The sequence below is a fragment of the Ochotona curzoniae genome, unplaced genomic scaffold, assembly GCF_017591425.1.
Source record: "Ochotona curzoniae isolate NIBS_2020 unplaced genomic scaffold, NIBS_Ocur_1.0 scaffold_4701, whole genome shotgun sequence".
Taxonomy (NCBI): Eukaryota; Metazoa; Chordata; class Mammalia; order Lagomorpha; family Ochotonidae; genus Ochotona; species Ochotona curzoniae.
Window position 1 is genome coordinate 71536972 of NW_024467122.1, and position 14817 is coordinate 71551788.

Consider the following 14817-nt stretch of genomic DNA (forward strand, 5'->3'; position numbering starts at 1 on the left):
GTGGACCATCCAAGACTTAAATTGGCACCCATATGAGATGCTAGTATTAGAGGTCGTGACATAAACTGCAGCAACATAACACTGACCACAGAGAATAAATATCTTCCAAAGACTGTCTTGGGATGAACACATGACATAGTGATAAAGATGCCATTTAGGATTTCATGCTTTCCTGTATAGTGAAGTGCCTTGGTTAAGTTCCAGCTCTGCTTATGATCCCAGCTTTCTGTTAATGTACACCCTGGGAGATACCAAGTCACGGCTCAAGTATTGGGTCTCTGCCACACATTTGATGCGCAAGTTGAGTTCCAGGTACCTGGCTTCAACCTGGAACAGTTACAGCTACTGCAGACATTTGGGGAGTAAATTAGCAGAGAAGATATCTATTTCTCTGTCCATCTCTCTATCTTTTGAAGAAAACTAAATAACAAGTTTAAAAGACTGTCCTTCAACATATTAAGTATTTGAATATCTGTAAAATTTGTTTTCTTGAAGCAATTCCTACACATCTGACAATTTTTTTATTTCATTGTTATATGAGATTTTTCTTTGCAGCTCTTAGCAGACATATATCAGTATTTCTCAAAGCATTGTCCATGAAATAATCTATAGGGAAAAAGGTTTCATGTTCTAGGTATTTTAAAGAAGCTATTGCACTAAACATCATTAACATATTTAAAACTCAAGAATTCTTGGCCCAGGGCAATGGTTCAGTTGACTTCTTCTCCCTTTTATAAGTGTCAGAACTCCATATAGGCACTGGTTTGTGTCCTGGCTGCTCCACTTCCCAACCAGGTCGCTGCCTGTGGCCTGAGAAAGCAGTAGAGGATGGTCCAAAACCTTGGGAACTCGCATCCATGTAGGAGACCTGAAAGGTTTTCCTGGCTCCTGGTTCCTGGCTTCTGGCTTTGGCTCAGCTCAGCTCCAGCTGTTGTGGAACTTCCTCCGGGCCTGCCATGTGTGTGCAGGGTCCCAAAGCTTTTCGCCGTCCTCGACTGCTTTCCCAGGCCACAAGCAGGGAGCCGAATGAGAAGTGGAACAGCCAGGATTAGAACTGGCGCCCATATGGGATCCCTGCACATGCAAGGAGAGGATTTAGCCACTGGGCTACCATTCTGGGCCCAGCACTTAACATCTTGACTATGAGTTGACATCATGTCATTAAATATTCTCCACCTGAAACATTCACGTTTTGAAGATAAATGACTTTACCAAGTCAATACAATGTGATTTAGTAATGACTCAGTATGTCTCATATTGGAGAAAACAGATTTTCTGCAGTCTTCTACCTTAATCATAGTTGTTAGCCTGAGGATGAAACTGCATCATTTCAGCTACACTTTTTAAGATTACATAGTTGTCAGATTTCTGTTTTAAGAAACCAGAGTGTTCATTAAAGATTTTAAGGCTGACATTTGAAGTTAGGTATTTTAGTTCACTCTCCCCAAGACAGCAAGAAATGTTCTATAACAGAAAGATGACTATTTTTAGATTTTCTTTCTGCTGGTGAGGTGGAATAGCGAATATTTTTAGAGCAGTTGAAAGTACAGCCACTTAGATTAGCTCAGTGTTTCTATCATCAGCATCTCAATAGCCTTGTTTGTTTTATGTATCTAGGTTTTACCTTCCAGTATTTTGAGTTTATGTCGATTGTAACATGATTCCTCTTTTTTTTTTTAAATCAAGTTTACTTCATTGTGGAACAGTGTGTTATAAGTATAAAATTTCTGAAATCACAGTTTTATAATTTGTAAATTTTGAGTTACAGTTAAATCCTTCTGCTTATTTTGGGCAGTAGTTTGTTAGAGATAAATATTTGATAACTAGACACTCCCTGGGGAGGGATGGTGCTGAAAGCTTGCCGTTACATTGACAGCAGATCCCTCGTGATCATTGGACATCGCTTCATCGTAGGGTAAGTTAGAACTTGAGTGATTTCGTGGTCTTGCCCTTCGTGGCAGCACAGCAGCGGAGGTCACAATGAGACCCTTTGTTACTAGTTGACAGTGAGTAAAACCATTGTGGTAATCAGCTCACAAATGTGAATCATTAATATGATTTCCTGTGCTGCATATGAAAAATATTTAAATACTTTACTTATTTGAAAGAATAATAAAAATGTTTTCATGGACAGATTCAAATGGCCCACTAGGTCTAGCCAGGCAGAAACCAGGAGTCCAAAACTCAGTCTGGGTTTCCCACAGGGCTGGTAGGAACCCAAGTGAGCTGTGTCAGTAGCTAGGACTCCAACTAGTGACCTAACCCACAGTTCTACAATGTCTTCCCTGAGAACTTATGTTTTAGTGTTAAGATCATGAGTCAATAAATCATTTTTACTTGAACATAAGATTTATTTATGTGTTTGAAAGTCAGAGTTACAGAGAGAGAGAGAATATCTTCCATCTGCTGAGTTTGCTTTCCATATGACTACAGCTGTCCATGTTTGGCCAGTCAGGAGCCGGGAATCTCTGGTGTGGGTGCAGGGACCCAGGCACTTGGGCTAGCCCCTGACTGTTTTCCTAGGCACACTAGCAGAGAGCTGGACTGGAAGTGGAATTGCTGGGACTCAAACTGGCACCCATATGGCATCCTGGTGCTACAGGTGGTGGCTTCACTCACTACACCACCGCATAACCCCAGAATATTTTCGATAAAGCATAATATTTAGAATAGCTTTATTTTAGTGTTTCATGGTATATATGTATCTTTTAGAGACAGGGGAGGTTCTGAGAGAGGAGAAACCTTCCTTCTGCCGGTTTGCTTCCCAAATGTCCACAATACCTGTGACTGACTGTGTTGGGCTGGAAATTCAGTCCCTGGCAGCCATGAGCACTGCTTCCTACCCTTGTCATCGGCGGGAAGGTGAGATTAGGTCCTGGAGCTGACTGGAGCTCAGATGTGCTAAGATGGGGTGCAGGTATCCTGATTGACACAATAATTTCTAGGCTAAATGTCTAAACTCAGTGCTCTTCTTGTCACACATTTTACTTCTGTGTATTTAATTTTTTGATTTGTTACTGTTGCTGTTTAACAGTTACTTCTCATTAAAGAAATGAATAAAAAAACTTTTCTTAATTGTTTCTGTTTCTAAATTTCCTCATTCCTTTGTGTATATGCTGATTTCAATCAGCTATCACTTTCCTTTTGTCTAGAAGACTTTAAATAAAAGGAGAGCTGGTGGATTCTTTGATTTTCTGTGTGCCTTAGTTTTTATTTTTCCTTTTATTAGTGTAAGATACTTTTGCTGCATAAAGAATTCACAACTGACTGAGTTGCTGTTGTAGTTGGTTGATGGTTTTTTGGATTTGTGCTTTCTTTTTTTTAAACATGTTAACAGTCAGGGGCTGGTGTTTGACCCTCTGGTGAAGAGCTCAGTGACTCATGTCAGAGGGCCTGGATTCAGCACCTTCCTCTGGCTCCTGTTCCAGCTTCTGATGCATTCTCCAGAGGCTGGTATTGCAGGCAGTGACTTCGCTCACTGTGCCACACAACCAGTCTAGCTTAGTGTCTTGACATTCTGTCATTCACTCTCCTAACTTTGCCTGCTCTCTGTAACAGATTTTGATGTTTGTCTCCTCTTATACTTCTTAAGCTCCAAACTGGAGTTTCCTTACAATTAATTACCCTTGCTTAAGTAAATGGCAAGGTGCCACGGTGTGAGCAGGCTACAGGAAAGCTGCTCACTTAGCTTGGACAGCAAAGGGTGAACTCAGCTACCTGGGTAGATTCCTGGAGAACAGGATTGTCAGGGAACATGGCCAAGTTGGTACTGCGTTTGCCTTCACTGTCACTTAAAGCTATAGGGAAGAGAACCTGACATCTGATATTCATAAATGAAATGGCTTTGAGGTTTTGGGAAATATCCTTACCCATCCATTTAAGGAATGCACTCGGATAAGAAAGTACAGTGAAAGCGAGATGTCATTATTGGTCTTGCAGTACTAGGTGTCTATTGGCAGGCATTCCCAGGGTAGTTAACAGCAAGTGGTTTATATGCTCCACACAGGCCACACCTCTTATTCCTCATTGGCCAAGTGCTGTGGAGCTACAGTCTGCCCAGAGGTGGCCCAGGTTACAAGATTATCTTCCTCCTTCCTTCTTATTTCTTTTTTAAAATTGCCTTGTCAATGCCTCCTGTTTGTCTAGTGAGTTTTTCCACATCTGTAGGTCAGCTATCACTGGTTTTTTATTCTGTGTTTAAAATGGACCACCAGATATTTTCTTAAAAGGGTTTGGAGTTATGCTGCAGCGGGATAAGTGTCCCTCTGTGATTCTGGCATCACATGGGTACCAGTTTGAATCCTGGCTGTCCAGCTACTGGTCCAGTCCCAAGTTATCAGACCACTGTGCCCATGTAAGAGACTTGGATTAAGCTCCTTGCTCCTGGCTTCAGCCTGGCCCAGCCTTGGCTATTAGGTCAGTTTGGTGAGTGAGCCAGGTTTTTGTAACAACCCTTCAAATAGTAAAAAGAATAGCTTTGAATACTTGGGTGTGCAAGCAAACGAAACTACCTTCCAAGGAATTAAGCCCTAGAAAAATGATTTATGAACTAGAAGGACGACAACGGAGTCCAGATGGCAAGTACTGGATGGTTTAGAACTTTGCCAGCTAAATGAGCAGTGCAAGATTTACCTGAGCTTTGAAGTGAAATATAATCCTAGAGGTTAGTAAGCAGCTGTTAGGAAATAACAGTGAGAAAAATCCTTTCACTGGGACCTAGCAGCTAAAATCCTCTCCTTGCACTCGCTGGTATCCCATAGGGTTGCAGATTCTAATCCCAGCAGCCCCATTTCCCCTCCAACTCCCTGCTTGTGGCCTGGGAAAGCAGGTGAAAATGGCCCAAGGCCTTGGGAGACCCAGAAGAAACTCTGGCTCCTGGCTCCTGGCTTCAGCTCAACCCAGTTCTGGCCGTTGCGGCCACTTGAGGAGTGAATCATCAGATGGAAGATCCTCCTCTCTGTATATCTGACTTCCCAATAAAATAAAATAAATCTTTAAAAATAATCATTTCACTGTAGTGGTTCCAAAACATTTGATAAATCCTTTTTAAGTATTTTATTTGATTGATGATACAGACGGATAGAATGCCACCAGCTTAATCTGAATGACATGTTAGAGTGGTAGGTGCTGTTTCTATAGTGGGGAACAAATGAAAGCCTTTGAAATAGGAGTGATCAGATCATTCCTGTGTGCCCTCTGATGCTTTCCTAGGCTCAGTAGCTGGGGAGCTGGATTAGCTGTGGAGCAACTGGGATGCTAATCCATGCGCATGTGTGATGCCAGCTCTCCAGGTAGCAGCTTAACTCTCTACGCCACAGAGCTCTCCTACATACTGTTTGAAGAGGCGTCGTGGTCCTGTTTTTTTGACTCAGCACTCTGCCACCTTCACGGGTTCTTCTTCATTTTGTTTCTCACCCAATTAAATTATCTAACCGGAGGAATCCTGAAAAAAGTGGGATTTAATTGTCTTTCTTGGAAAGAATCTGTGAGAATTGAAAAGCTCTGAAAGCTTAAAAAAGGCAAGTTAAAATGCTTTAAAAAGAAAATTACAATTTGAAACCCAAGAACCTTTAAAATGCCTTTAAAAATTATTTTTAATTCCTGTAGAATTCTAAGCTACCTCTAGCCCCAATTTATAATTTTATTCTTCTGGGGGATGTTTTGGTATTAAAATAACAACTGCTACTCAATCTCACCTTTTTTAAAGTGCTTGTTTATTTCTATCTACTTGAAGATTTATTTGCTTTCATTGCAAAGTCAGATATACAGACAGGAGGAGAGAAACAGAGGAAGATCTTCCACCCATTGATTTACTCCCCAGCTGGCCACAATGGCCGGAGCTGAGCTGATCTGAAAACAGGAGCCTGAAGCCTCTTCCGGATGCAGGATCCCAAAGCTTTGCACCATCCTTGGCTGCTTTCCCAGGCCACAAGTAGGGAGCTAGATGAGAAGTGGGGCGACCAGGATTAGAACATGTGCCCATAGGGGATCCTGGCACATTCAAGGAGAGAACTTTAGCCACTAGGCTACAGCAATGGGCCCTATTTCTACCTACTTGAAAGGCAGAATGACAGATAAGATCTTCTAACCTTAAATTCTCCTTCCCTCCCACCCCCTCCAACAGCCTGTCCTGGGCCAAGGCCAAGTCAACAGCCCAAAATTCCATCTGGATCTTCCATATGGGAGATGGTGGCTCAAGTACTTGAGCCATATTCTGTTGTCTGCCCCCTAGTATGTGTTGTCAGGACACTGGTTTGGAAACATGGTAACTAGGACTCTTAACTGGTACTCTGCTGGGTGATGTGCGCATTCCAAGCAGCGGCTTTACTTGCTGTGCCACAAGGCTCATTTTCTAGCCTTTCTCTATTTTTTTTCTTTTTTCTTGTTTGTGTATTTATTTATTTATTTATTTATTTATTTATTTATTGGTATGTATGCTGATGCATATGATATATGTATATATCAAGTTTGGGGAAAATGGATTGAAAGGTAAGTTTATTATGCAGAGAATATTTAAAAATGCTTGCATAATTTTTTTCTTGATACACATTTAACTTTTTTTTATTATTTAAAGATTTACTTATTTTTATTGGAAAGGCGGATTTACACAGAGAAGGAGAGACAGAAAGATCTTCCATTCTCTGGTTCACTCCCCAAGTGGCCTCAATGGCCAGAGCTGAGCTAGACGGAGCCAGAAGCTTCTTCAAGGTCTCCCATATGTATACAGGATCCCACGGCTTTGGGCCATCCTCGGCTACTTTCCCACACCACAAGCAGGGAGCTCTTCAACTCCCTGCCATTAACCTGTGAAAACAGCAGGAAAATGCCCAAGTGTTTGGGTTTCTGTCTCCTAGCGTTTGGGCTGTTCTAAGTCTGGCTGTTGTTGCCATCTGGGAAGTGAGCCACTGGATGAAAGATCATTCCCCTCCCTCTGTAATTCTTTTAAATGAATAAATAGATTTTTTAAATGTTATTTTAGCACCAAAAAATACTTTAAGAATTCACACACATTTTCTAAAATAATACACATTTCCATGAACTTTTGAGAGCCCAAGTATGTGCTAAGCCATCAATCCTTATTAAGACTGATTTTTTCCCACCTTTTACATCTTTTTCTAGATACTTCAGCTTATTAGGCTAGGATGAAAATTTCCAACAAGGACAACACATGTAAAATCACTTTGAAATTTAAAAAAAAAGCCCCACTACCTAGCTATGACAGTTAACTTGGGCTGATTGGTTTTTAGTGTGTGATCTGTTTATTCCAGTGTACAGCTATATTTGAGGATCTTGATCTGAAAATAAATTTTGAAGCTGTTAAATGCCAGAATTTCTGATAATAAATTTGTCGTCATTAATTTGTTGGGACTGGTGTTGTGCTATGTGAGTAAAGCTGCAGACTGTGTCACAGTGTCCCATGTGGGTGCTGATTCGTTACTGGGCTGTTCCACTTCTGGTCAACTCTACTACTTTCCCAGCCACAAGCAGGGAGCTGGGGGGTGGGGGGTGGGAAGGAAGTGGAGCAGCCGGGACACGAACCAGAGCCCCATAGGATCACGGCACTTGCAAGGTAAGGGTTTAGCCATTGAGCCATTTTCTGTTGGGCCCTGTTATCGTATCTTATCCTTCTAAAACTGAGTGTGTCCAAAACCTTACTACAGTTGTACATTCTAAAGCAAATCTAAAAGCTTACCTGGAAAATAGTAAAATTTTTGCCCTTGATAAGTTGTTTTAGCACTGTTACCGAATGGATCCAAAGAGCTTAATTAGGCTAAACCTACTAGACTAAAATCTTCATCAGAAAAACCCTCTAAAAACTGAAAGAACTAATTGTTCGACTTTCTTGATAGGAGGAAAGGTTTGCTTTTCTACTTCAAGTCCTTGATTTCTGGCCATTACTGGGTCAGTGTTTCCTAAGGTCATTCTTCTGGTTAGTACTGGTCCTTGGAGTAAACCTTCCCAGAAACACAGAGCAGAAGTGTACAGCCAGCCTGGCCACGTTACCTCCTATGTTGAGGTGAAATTCTAGATCAGCAGTGCTTTTTTCCTTTTCCCTCATGGAGCTGTATTAGTACAGATATTTTAATGCAGTGTTGTGAGTTTGGGTAGTTGTAAAAGAGATGTTGCTTGCAAGGAGGATTAAATTCAGTTTAAGTTCAGCTGCTTTTTTAGCACTTGTCTCACTTGACCCACCAGCCAGAATTTCTACGTGGTAAATCCTTAGTGATTTTTTCTTAATAGTTTAAACAGGTGTGAAATACTTGTGTTTCTTTTCTGATTCAAAAAGTAAGTCGCTACTTAGTGTTTCCTCATAGCGAGTCCTTGAAGAGGTGTTAGTGACCGAGAGGGGTGCTGACCATTAGTGACTTACCTGTGTGGAATGTCAGTACCAGTGTCCATTAGGGCTCCATGCTCTAGACTGACCTGTGCATACCCACCTGCTTGCTTGCTCTTTTTTCTCTGCTGACTTGTTCCTTTGAAATAATGGCAAGAGAGGGAGATTGGCCTGGTGGCTCAGCAAAGCTAATCCTTCACCTTGTAGTGCTGGCATGCTATATGGGTGCCAGTTCCTGTCTCCACTGCTCCACTTCCCACCCAGCTCCCTCATATGTACTTGGAAAGCAAAAGAGGATGGTCCAAGTCCTTGGGACCCTGCAACCACCTGGAAGAACCTCCTGGTTCCTGGCTTTGAACAGGCTCAGCTGCAGCCATGTGACCATTTGGAGAATGAACCAGTAGATGGAAGATGTCTCTCTCTATGTGTGTGTGTCTCTCCTTCTCTGTGTAAATACGCCTTTCAAATAAAATAAATAATAAGAGAATTTCAAAATCAAATTATTCAAGAATAGGAGAAATTATATGTGATTATGGTGAGGAGTTATATGTGATTATGGTGTAACTTGGCATGGTGATACTAAGCATTGTGGTATAGTGGGTTAAGCTGCTACTTGTGACACCAGCATTTCCTACTTTCAGTTCTGCTCCTTGCTTATGTGCTTGGGAAGATAGCAGGTGATAGCTCAGACTCGGACTTCTCTTAACCCTGAGGAGGCCTCACTAGAGCTCCCAGTTCCTGCCTTCCGTCTGGCCCAACACTGGCCATTGAGACCACTTGAGGAGTACAACAGTGAATGGAAGATATCTGTCTGCCTTTCAAATAAATAGAGTCCTTTAAAAAGGAGCTTGCATGGACTAATAAAACAGGAATTGGTAAAATTCTTCATTTGCCTTAATGACCAATGCCATTCATTTATGTAGAGCTTAAGTCAAGCAAGTATATATGTAACTTAGCTCAGAAGCCGTTATTTTCTTTTTTTAAAGATTTAAAAAAAAAAACGTTTCATGAAAGGCAGAGTTACGGAAAGTGAGGGGAGAATGAGAGAGCAAGCTCTTCCTTCTACCTGTTAACTTCCCACATGGCTGCAACAGCTGGTGATGGGCCAAGCCGAAGCCAGGCGCGAGGAACTGCATGCGCGTGAATGGGTCTAAGTGCTTGGATATCTTCTCTTGCCTAGCCTGGGGAAAGAGTAGGAAGCTAGATGGAAAGTGGAGCTGGGACTTAAGCTGGCATCCTGCCATGGTATGCTAACATGGAAGGCATGGCTTAACCTTCTGTGCTACAACAGAAAGCACTGTGTTTGAGTGGGCTTATGTCATTCTACATAATATTAGTCTTTGAGTGTGGTTTTTAGATGCAAACATTCGTACGCTTAGGTAGTTTCCTGTTAGTCTTTCTTCAGGTATGTATTTTCTGAATTTGAATCCCAATCTGTTATTTCTGGAATTAACTATTTTTGTGTCTGTGACAACCAGCCTGTTTCTTATTTTTAGTTCTGTAATGGCCTTCTGTGATCTCTAGCGTACGTCCTAATTAATTAGAAACATGTGAGTGTGTTGCTGTTGCCCTCTCTGTTGATGGATTTAATCACTAAAAATTCTCTTTGTCTTCTTTAGCATCAGACAACAGTCAGCGCTTCCGAGAAACCTGTTTTGCATTTGCATTGACACCGCAGCAAGTGCAGCAGATCAGTAGTTCCATGTAAGTTGTCTTCAAGTCTCCCTTGGAATTTGGCTGTTGACTCCAGCACTGCCTATTTTAATTTATTTCAGAAAGCAGTGTACTAAGTGAGAAGTTAATGTCATACAAATTTTAGAACTGAAAATGTTCTACTGTCTTAGCTGATCTGAGAATAGATATAATTCATAATTTGAAAAACTTTACTGGAGTAATAGTATCTTTCAACCAACTTTAATGAGCATATTTTATAAATTGTAATTCTCATTCTGTCTGTTCTAGGGATATTTCCGGGACCAAATGTGACTTCACAGTGCAGGTCCAGTTAAGGTACAGTGCCAACTACAGTATTTACGTAAAATTTTAGAGTAATAGTCCCTACAGATTAATTTTTAAGCATATGAAAATATTAAGTTCAGATATTTGGGTGAGAAAGCATTCTGTTGGGCAGTGTCTTGATTTTTTTTTCCAATTTAAATTTTAATACAGCAAGTCATGTATCACATCTTGTCTAATTTTTTCACTTTGCTCCTGATCGACTGAAAAACCTCAGCTCGTGACATCTTTAATATCATAATGATCATCTCTGTAGCAATACCAAGTTTGATAAAAGCAAGGACTTTATTATCAGAGGCAAATCATTCTAGATAATTTAACTATTCTAATATTTAACTCTACGGTGTTTCATGAGATAACACAGTAAAATATTCTAATTTGCTTTGTCCTGTATTGTTAAGCCACTAAATTAAATGTATTGTAAGTCAGAACTTTCATGAGATACCTCTTGAATGTTCAGAGAGTTAAAGGAAAATTTTCTCACATGGTCTCGCAGCTGCTTTATTCTGACTCTTCTTAGCCCACTCATTTCTCCTTAGAATGTCTAATCTTTTAGTTAATATATCTCTTGATTATATAATCGAAAATCTTCCTCTGCTCTTACTATTCACTGACTGTCCTATAGGAACATAAGTGTTTCCTGTGGTTCTTTTAAAGCCCTTTTGGTTTCTATTTGTAAGAGAGAGAGGAACACAATGTTAGGTGAACACTTTCCATCTGCTGGTTCACTCCCACAAGGCATCTGCAGCAGCTGAGCCAGTGTGAAGCCAGTAAGTGGGCATTCAGTGTGAGTCTCGCACGTAGGTGACAAGGACTTGGCTGCTTGAGGCACCATCCCCTGCCGCCTCCCAGCTTGCACGTTAGCTGGCATCAGGAGCAGAACCCCACCTCCAACCCAGGCACTCTGCTCGGGGCAGTGAACAGCCCACACAACATTCAATTGCTGCCCCAGATGCTTACCTGCCACATGGGCTTGTTGTAATAGGAGACAAGCATGAGACAGTTGATTCCTTCAGTCTCTTTCCCACAGTGTGGGAAAGGTAAGTCACACAGATACGATAGTCTCAATAATCGGATTCTAAGTTGAACCAATTGTAAAGGAAGCGGCAAAGAGATGGATCTGAAGCACTTACTCCTCACTTACAGAACAGTGGGGAGTCCTCTGATACAATATTTCAAGCACAGAGGTAAAAACAGTGAGAGAGCACAGGAGAGCTACAACAGAGATTCCAAATTGCTTTTCACTTCCTACCTTAACAGCTTGTGTTTTGTGTGTACTGGTAGTGTGGCAGAATCTTTCTTTCTTTCTTTCTTTTTTAAGATTTATTTATTTATTGGAAAGTCAGATATACAGAGAGGAGGAGAGACAGAGAGGAAGATCTTCTGTCCGATGATTCACTCCCCCAAGTGAGCACAACGGCTGATGCTATGCCGATCTAAAGCCAGGATCCAGGAACTTCTTCCGGGTCTCCCACGTGGGTGCAGGGTCCCAAAGCTTTGGGCCGTCCTCGACTGCTTTCCCAGGCCACAAGCAGGGAGCTGTGGAGGGAAGTGGAGCTGCCGGGATTAGAACCGGCGCCCATATGGGATCCCGGTGCCTTCAAGGTGAGGACTTTATCCACTAGGCCACACTGCTGGGCCCCAGAATTCTTTAAAACAATGTTGTTTTTTTTTTTTTTTTTTCAAACTGGAGCTACCCTTAGAGTACACACACAACACTGAACCAAAGTAGTGCTGTTTTTGTCTTTTTAATCTGTTTTGCTTATTTACCTTGTAGGTTAGTTTTCATTTAAAGAAAGGGCACCGAGGCCAAAATAAACCTTGGAAACCATAGCCCTGGATTGAAAGATACAGTTACTATCCTTAGTATTTTTTAAAGCTGCAACATTCCAAAGGAAGGTTGTCTTTCTTAGAGCATTCAACTAATTCAGAGGTTACAAGGAAATGTTGATGGTTAAACATATTTCAGCCATTTTTAGAAAGTTGTGTTTATTTGTTTTTATTTGCTTAGAGAGATAGAAAGAATGAAAGGAAGGGGAGGGAGATCTTGTATCCACTGGGTCGCATTGCAGCTGCCCTTGGTAAGCCAACACTCCATCCAGGTTTGCTCGTGGGTTACAAGGACCCTCCACTTGGGTCATTACCTGCTGCCTCTCACGGCACCTACGCAGGAAACGGGATCACAAGCGGATCTGGGACTGTTGATATCAGATGTGGATGTTCCCGAATCTTAACTGGTACATCCTTTGCTACAACACGCTTTGCTGCTTTAGCCATTTCTAATACAGATTTGTCTTTAGAAATGGTAAACAGAAGAGCCATTATATATTTGGTAGTTGTTGGGTGATTCTTTGTGTTTTAATAAAACAGTTCCTCTCCCTCCACAGATGCCCCATTGCTAGCTCAGCAACCTCAGTGGATTTTTAAGAGTATATACCCATCTCAGAACTGGCATTATGGCGTGGCTGGTAAAGCTGCCACCTGCAATGGTGCCATAACACATGTGCATCTGTTCTTGTCTGTTACTCCGCTTCCAATCCAGCTCCCTTCTAATGAATCTGCTGATGCAATGGAGGGTGGCCCAAATCTTGGGCCCCGGCACCCACATGGGAAACCCAGATGGATCTCCTGCTTTCTGCCTGGTTCAGCCCTGCCATTACAGCCATTTGGGAAGTAAAACAGCAGATGGAAAACTTCTCTTTCTCGATGTCTGGCCCTCCCTTCTCTCTAACTCTGCCTTTCAAATGAATCTTTAGTAAAAGGATTTAGCCTGTGATGGAAGAGCCTACTAGGGCTGGAAGTGGTCCTGTGGGCTTTGACATCTGTTTGCTAAGCATTATTTTTAGAAAATCTTTTTAGGACAGTAATTATTACCTTTTTTATGAATCCCTAATCTCTTTGATAATTTCAAATTATGATTTTTTTTTTTTTTTAGGAAAATGCACACAGGCACTTGTCACAAATCTTGCTATAGACAATTGTGTCGTTTTGTAATCATGTCCACACACAGGCTCCATGGCCTGGAGGGAAAGACCTCACTTCATGGGTGTTGAGAGAGGTTTGCTATGAAGAGAATTTCACAGACTATTCTTTACACTGTAGAACTCAAAGGTGCCGTGAGGGTTCTGCAAAAGTGTGGCTGAGCTTCAGATATATATGGAAGTAAAAATGAATAGATGTCTTAAATAGAAAATTAATCCTTATTTCGTGATTTGTGTAGCAGAGAATAGAGTTGAGAGTCTACAGATTATATAGATATCTTTAGTTTTCCCAAAAGATTCTTGTAATTTAGAAATTATTTTCTTGTGTTTCTAAAATTATATTCCAGATTTTATAGATGCAACACAGTAATCTTGTTATTTCACATTTTCAGTCCTTAAAGAATAAAGGAATAAAGGAGGACATTAGCTTACTGGACAGAACTTGATCCTAGGCATGACTTTATAACATTTTAGTTGTTTTTTCTTTTTGTTTTGCTTTGTTTTTGCTGAGAATCAGAATAAACAAATAAATTTTGTAACTATTGTGTAGTATGTTTCTGCAAAAGATTTGTAGTGCATGTTATTTAAAAACCTCTGAGAAGTTCTTTATTAAAGAAGTCTACACTCATTCTTTTGGTTCAGAAATTTCCTGTTTATTCAACTACAGAGCCTTTTTCTTTCTTTTAACTCCTGTTAATATCAGCAGAAAACAATGCTCCTTAGAACATACTTAAACAAATAATTGGCAAATGTCCTGAGGACAACTACAGGTGAATAGATTGCTGAAACCCTACGGTTGATGGAATCATCTAGTTTAGGGTGGTTTACATATGCTGATTCATCATGTGAAATACCTAGTTTATGCAGTTTGTGTTTTGTTTTAGTTGACCATCTCTTAGGTTAACTATTGAATGAAAGTGTTAATGAAGTCATCCTTTAACAAAAATATTTAACTTGTCCTTTATTGTTTAGGTTTTGTTTATCAGAAACCAGCTGCCCACAAGAGGATCATTTCCCACCTAATCTTTGTGTGAAAGTGAATACGAAACCTTGTAGCCTTCCAGTAAGTCCTAAAGCTATTTTTTAAAGTACACTAATGGTGTAGCTGTCAATTAAGTCATCACAGCTGTTGTTCACCATAGTTATTCATTAAGAAAACTTTTCTAATTTTGAGCATGTATCCTATAACTGAGTGAAGCACTTGTACCCCCTCTGTACAGTCAGCAGCTGGGACTCAAGCCGTGGAGATGGGGTGTCAGCTGGTTCATGTCCACCTGTAATCCTCTGGTAGAATGGAGATTTGAAAAAGGCTATGTGGGGGCTGTTACTGTTACCCTTAAAAACACTCCTTAAGTACCTATCAAAGCTATTTGCAAATTCACCTAATTCTTAAAAGATTTTAAATTTCCATTAGTAATATCTTTTCAGACTTACTGCAATGAGACTTCAGATTGTTTAGATAAATAGCAGCCTATCTGGAAATGC

General features: G+C 40.8%; 1 protein-coding gene across 1 annotated transcript in view; it reads left to right on the top strand.

Moving 5' to 3' along the window:
- PIAS1 (protein inhibitor of activated STAT 1) overlaps nt 1-14817 on the top strand; it is a 123822-nt gene that overhangs the window by 70116 nt on the left and 38889 nt on the right. The window contains exons 3-5 of the mRNA XM_040969018.1: nt 9955-10039; nt 10298-10345; nt 14305-14395. Of these exons, the coding sequence (XP_040824952.1) occupies nt 9955-10039; nt 10298-10345; nt 14305-14395 (224 nt within the window). The remainder of the gene's footprint in view (nt 1-9954; nt 10040-10297; nt 10346-14304; nt 14396-14817) is intronic.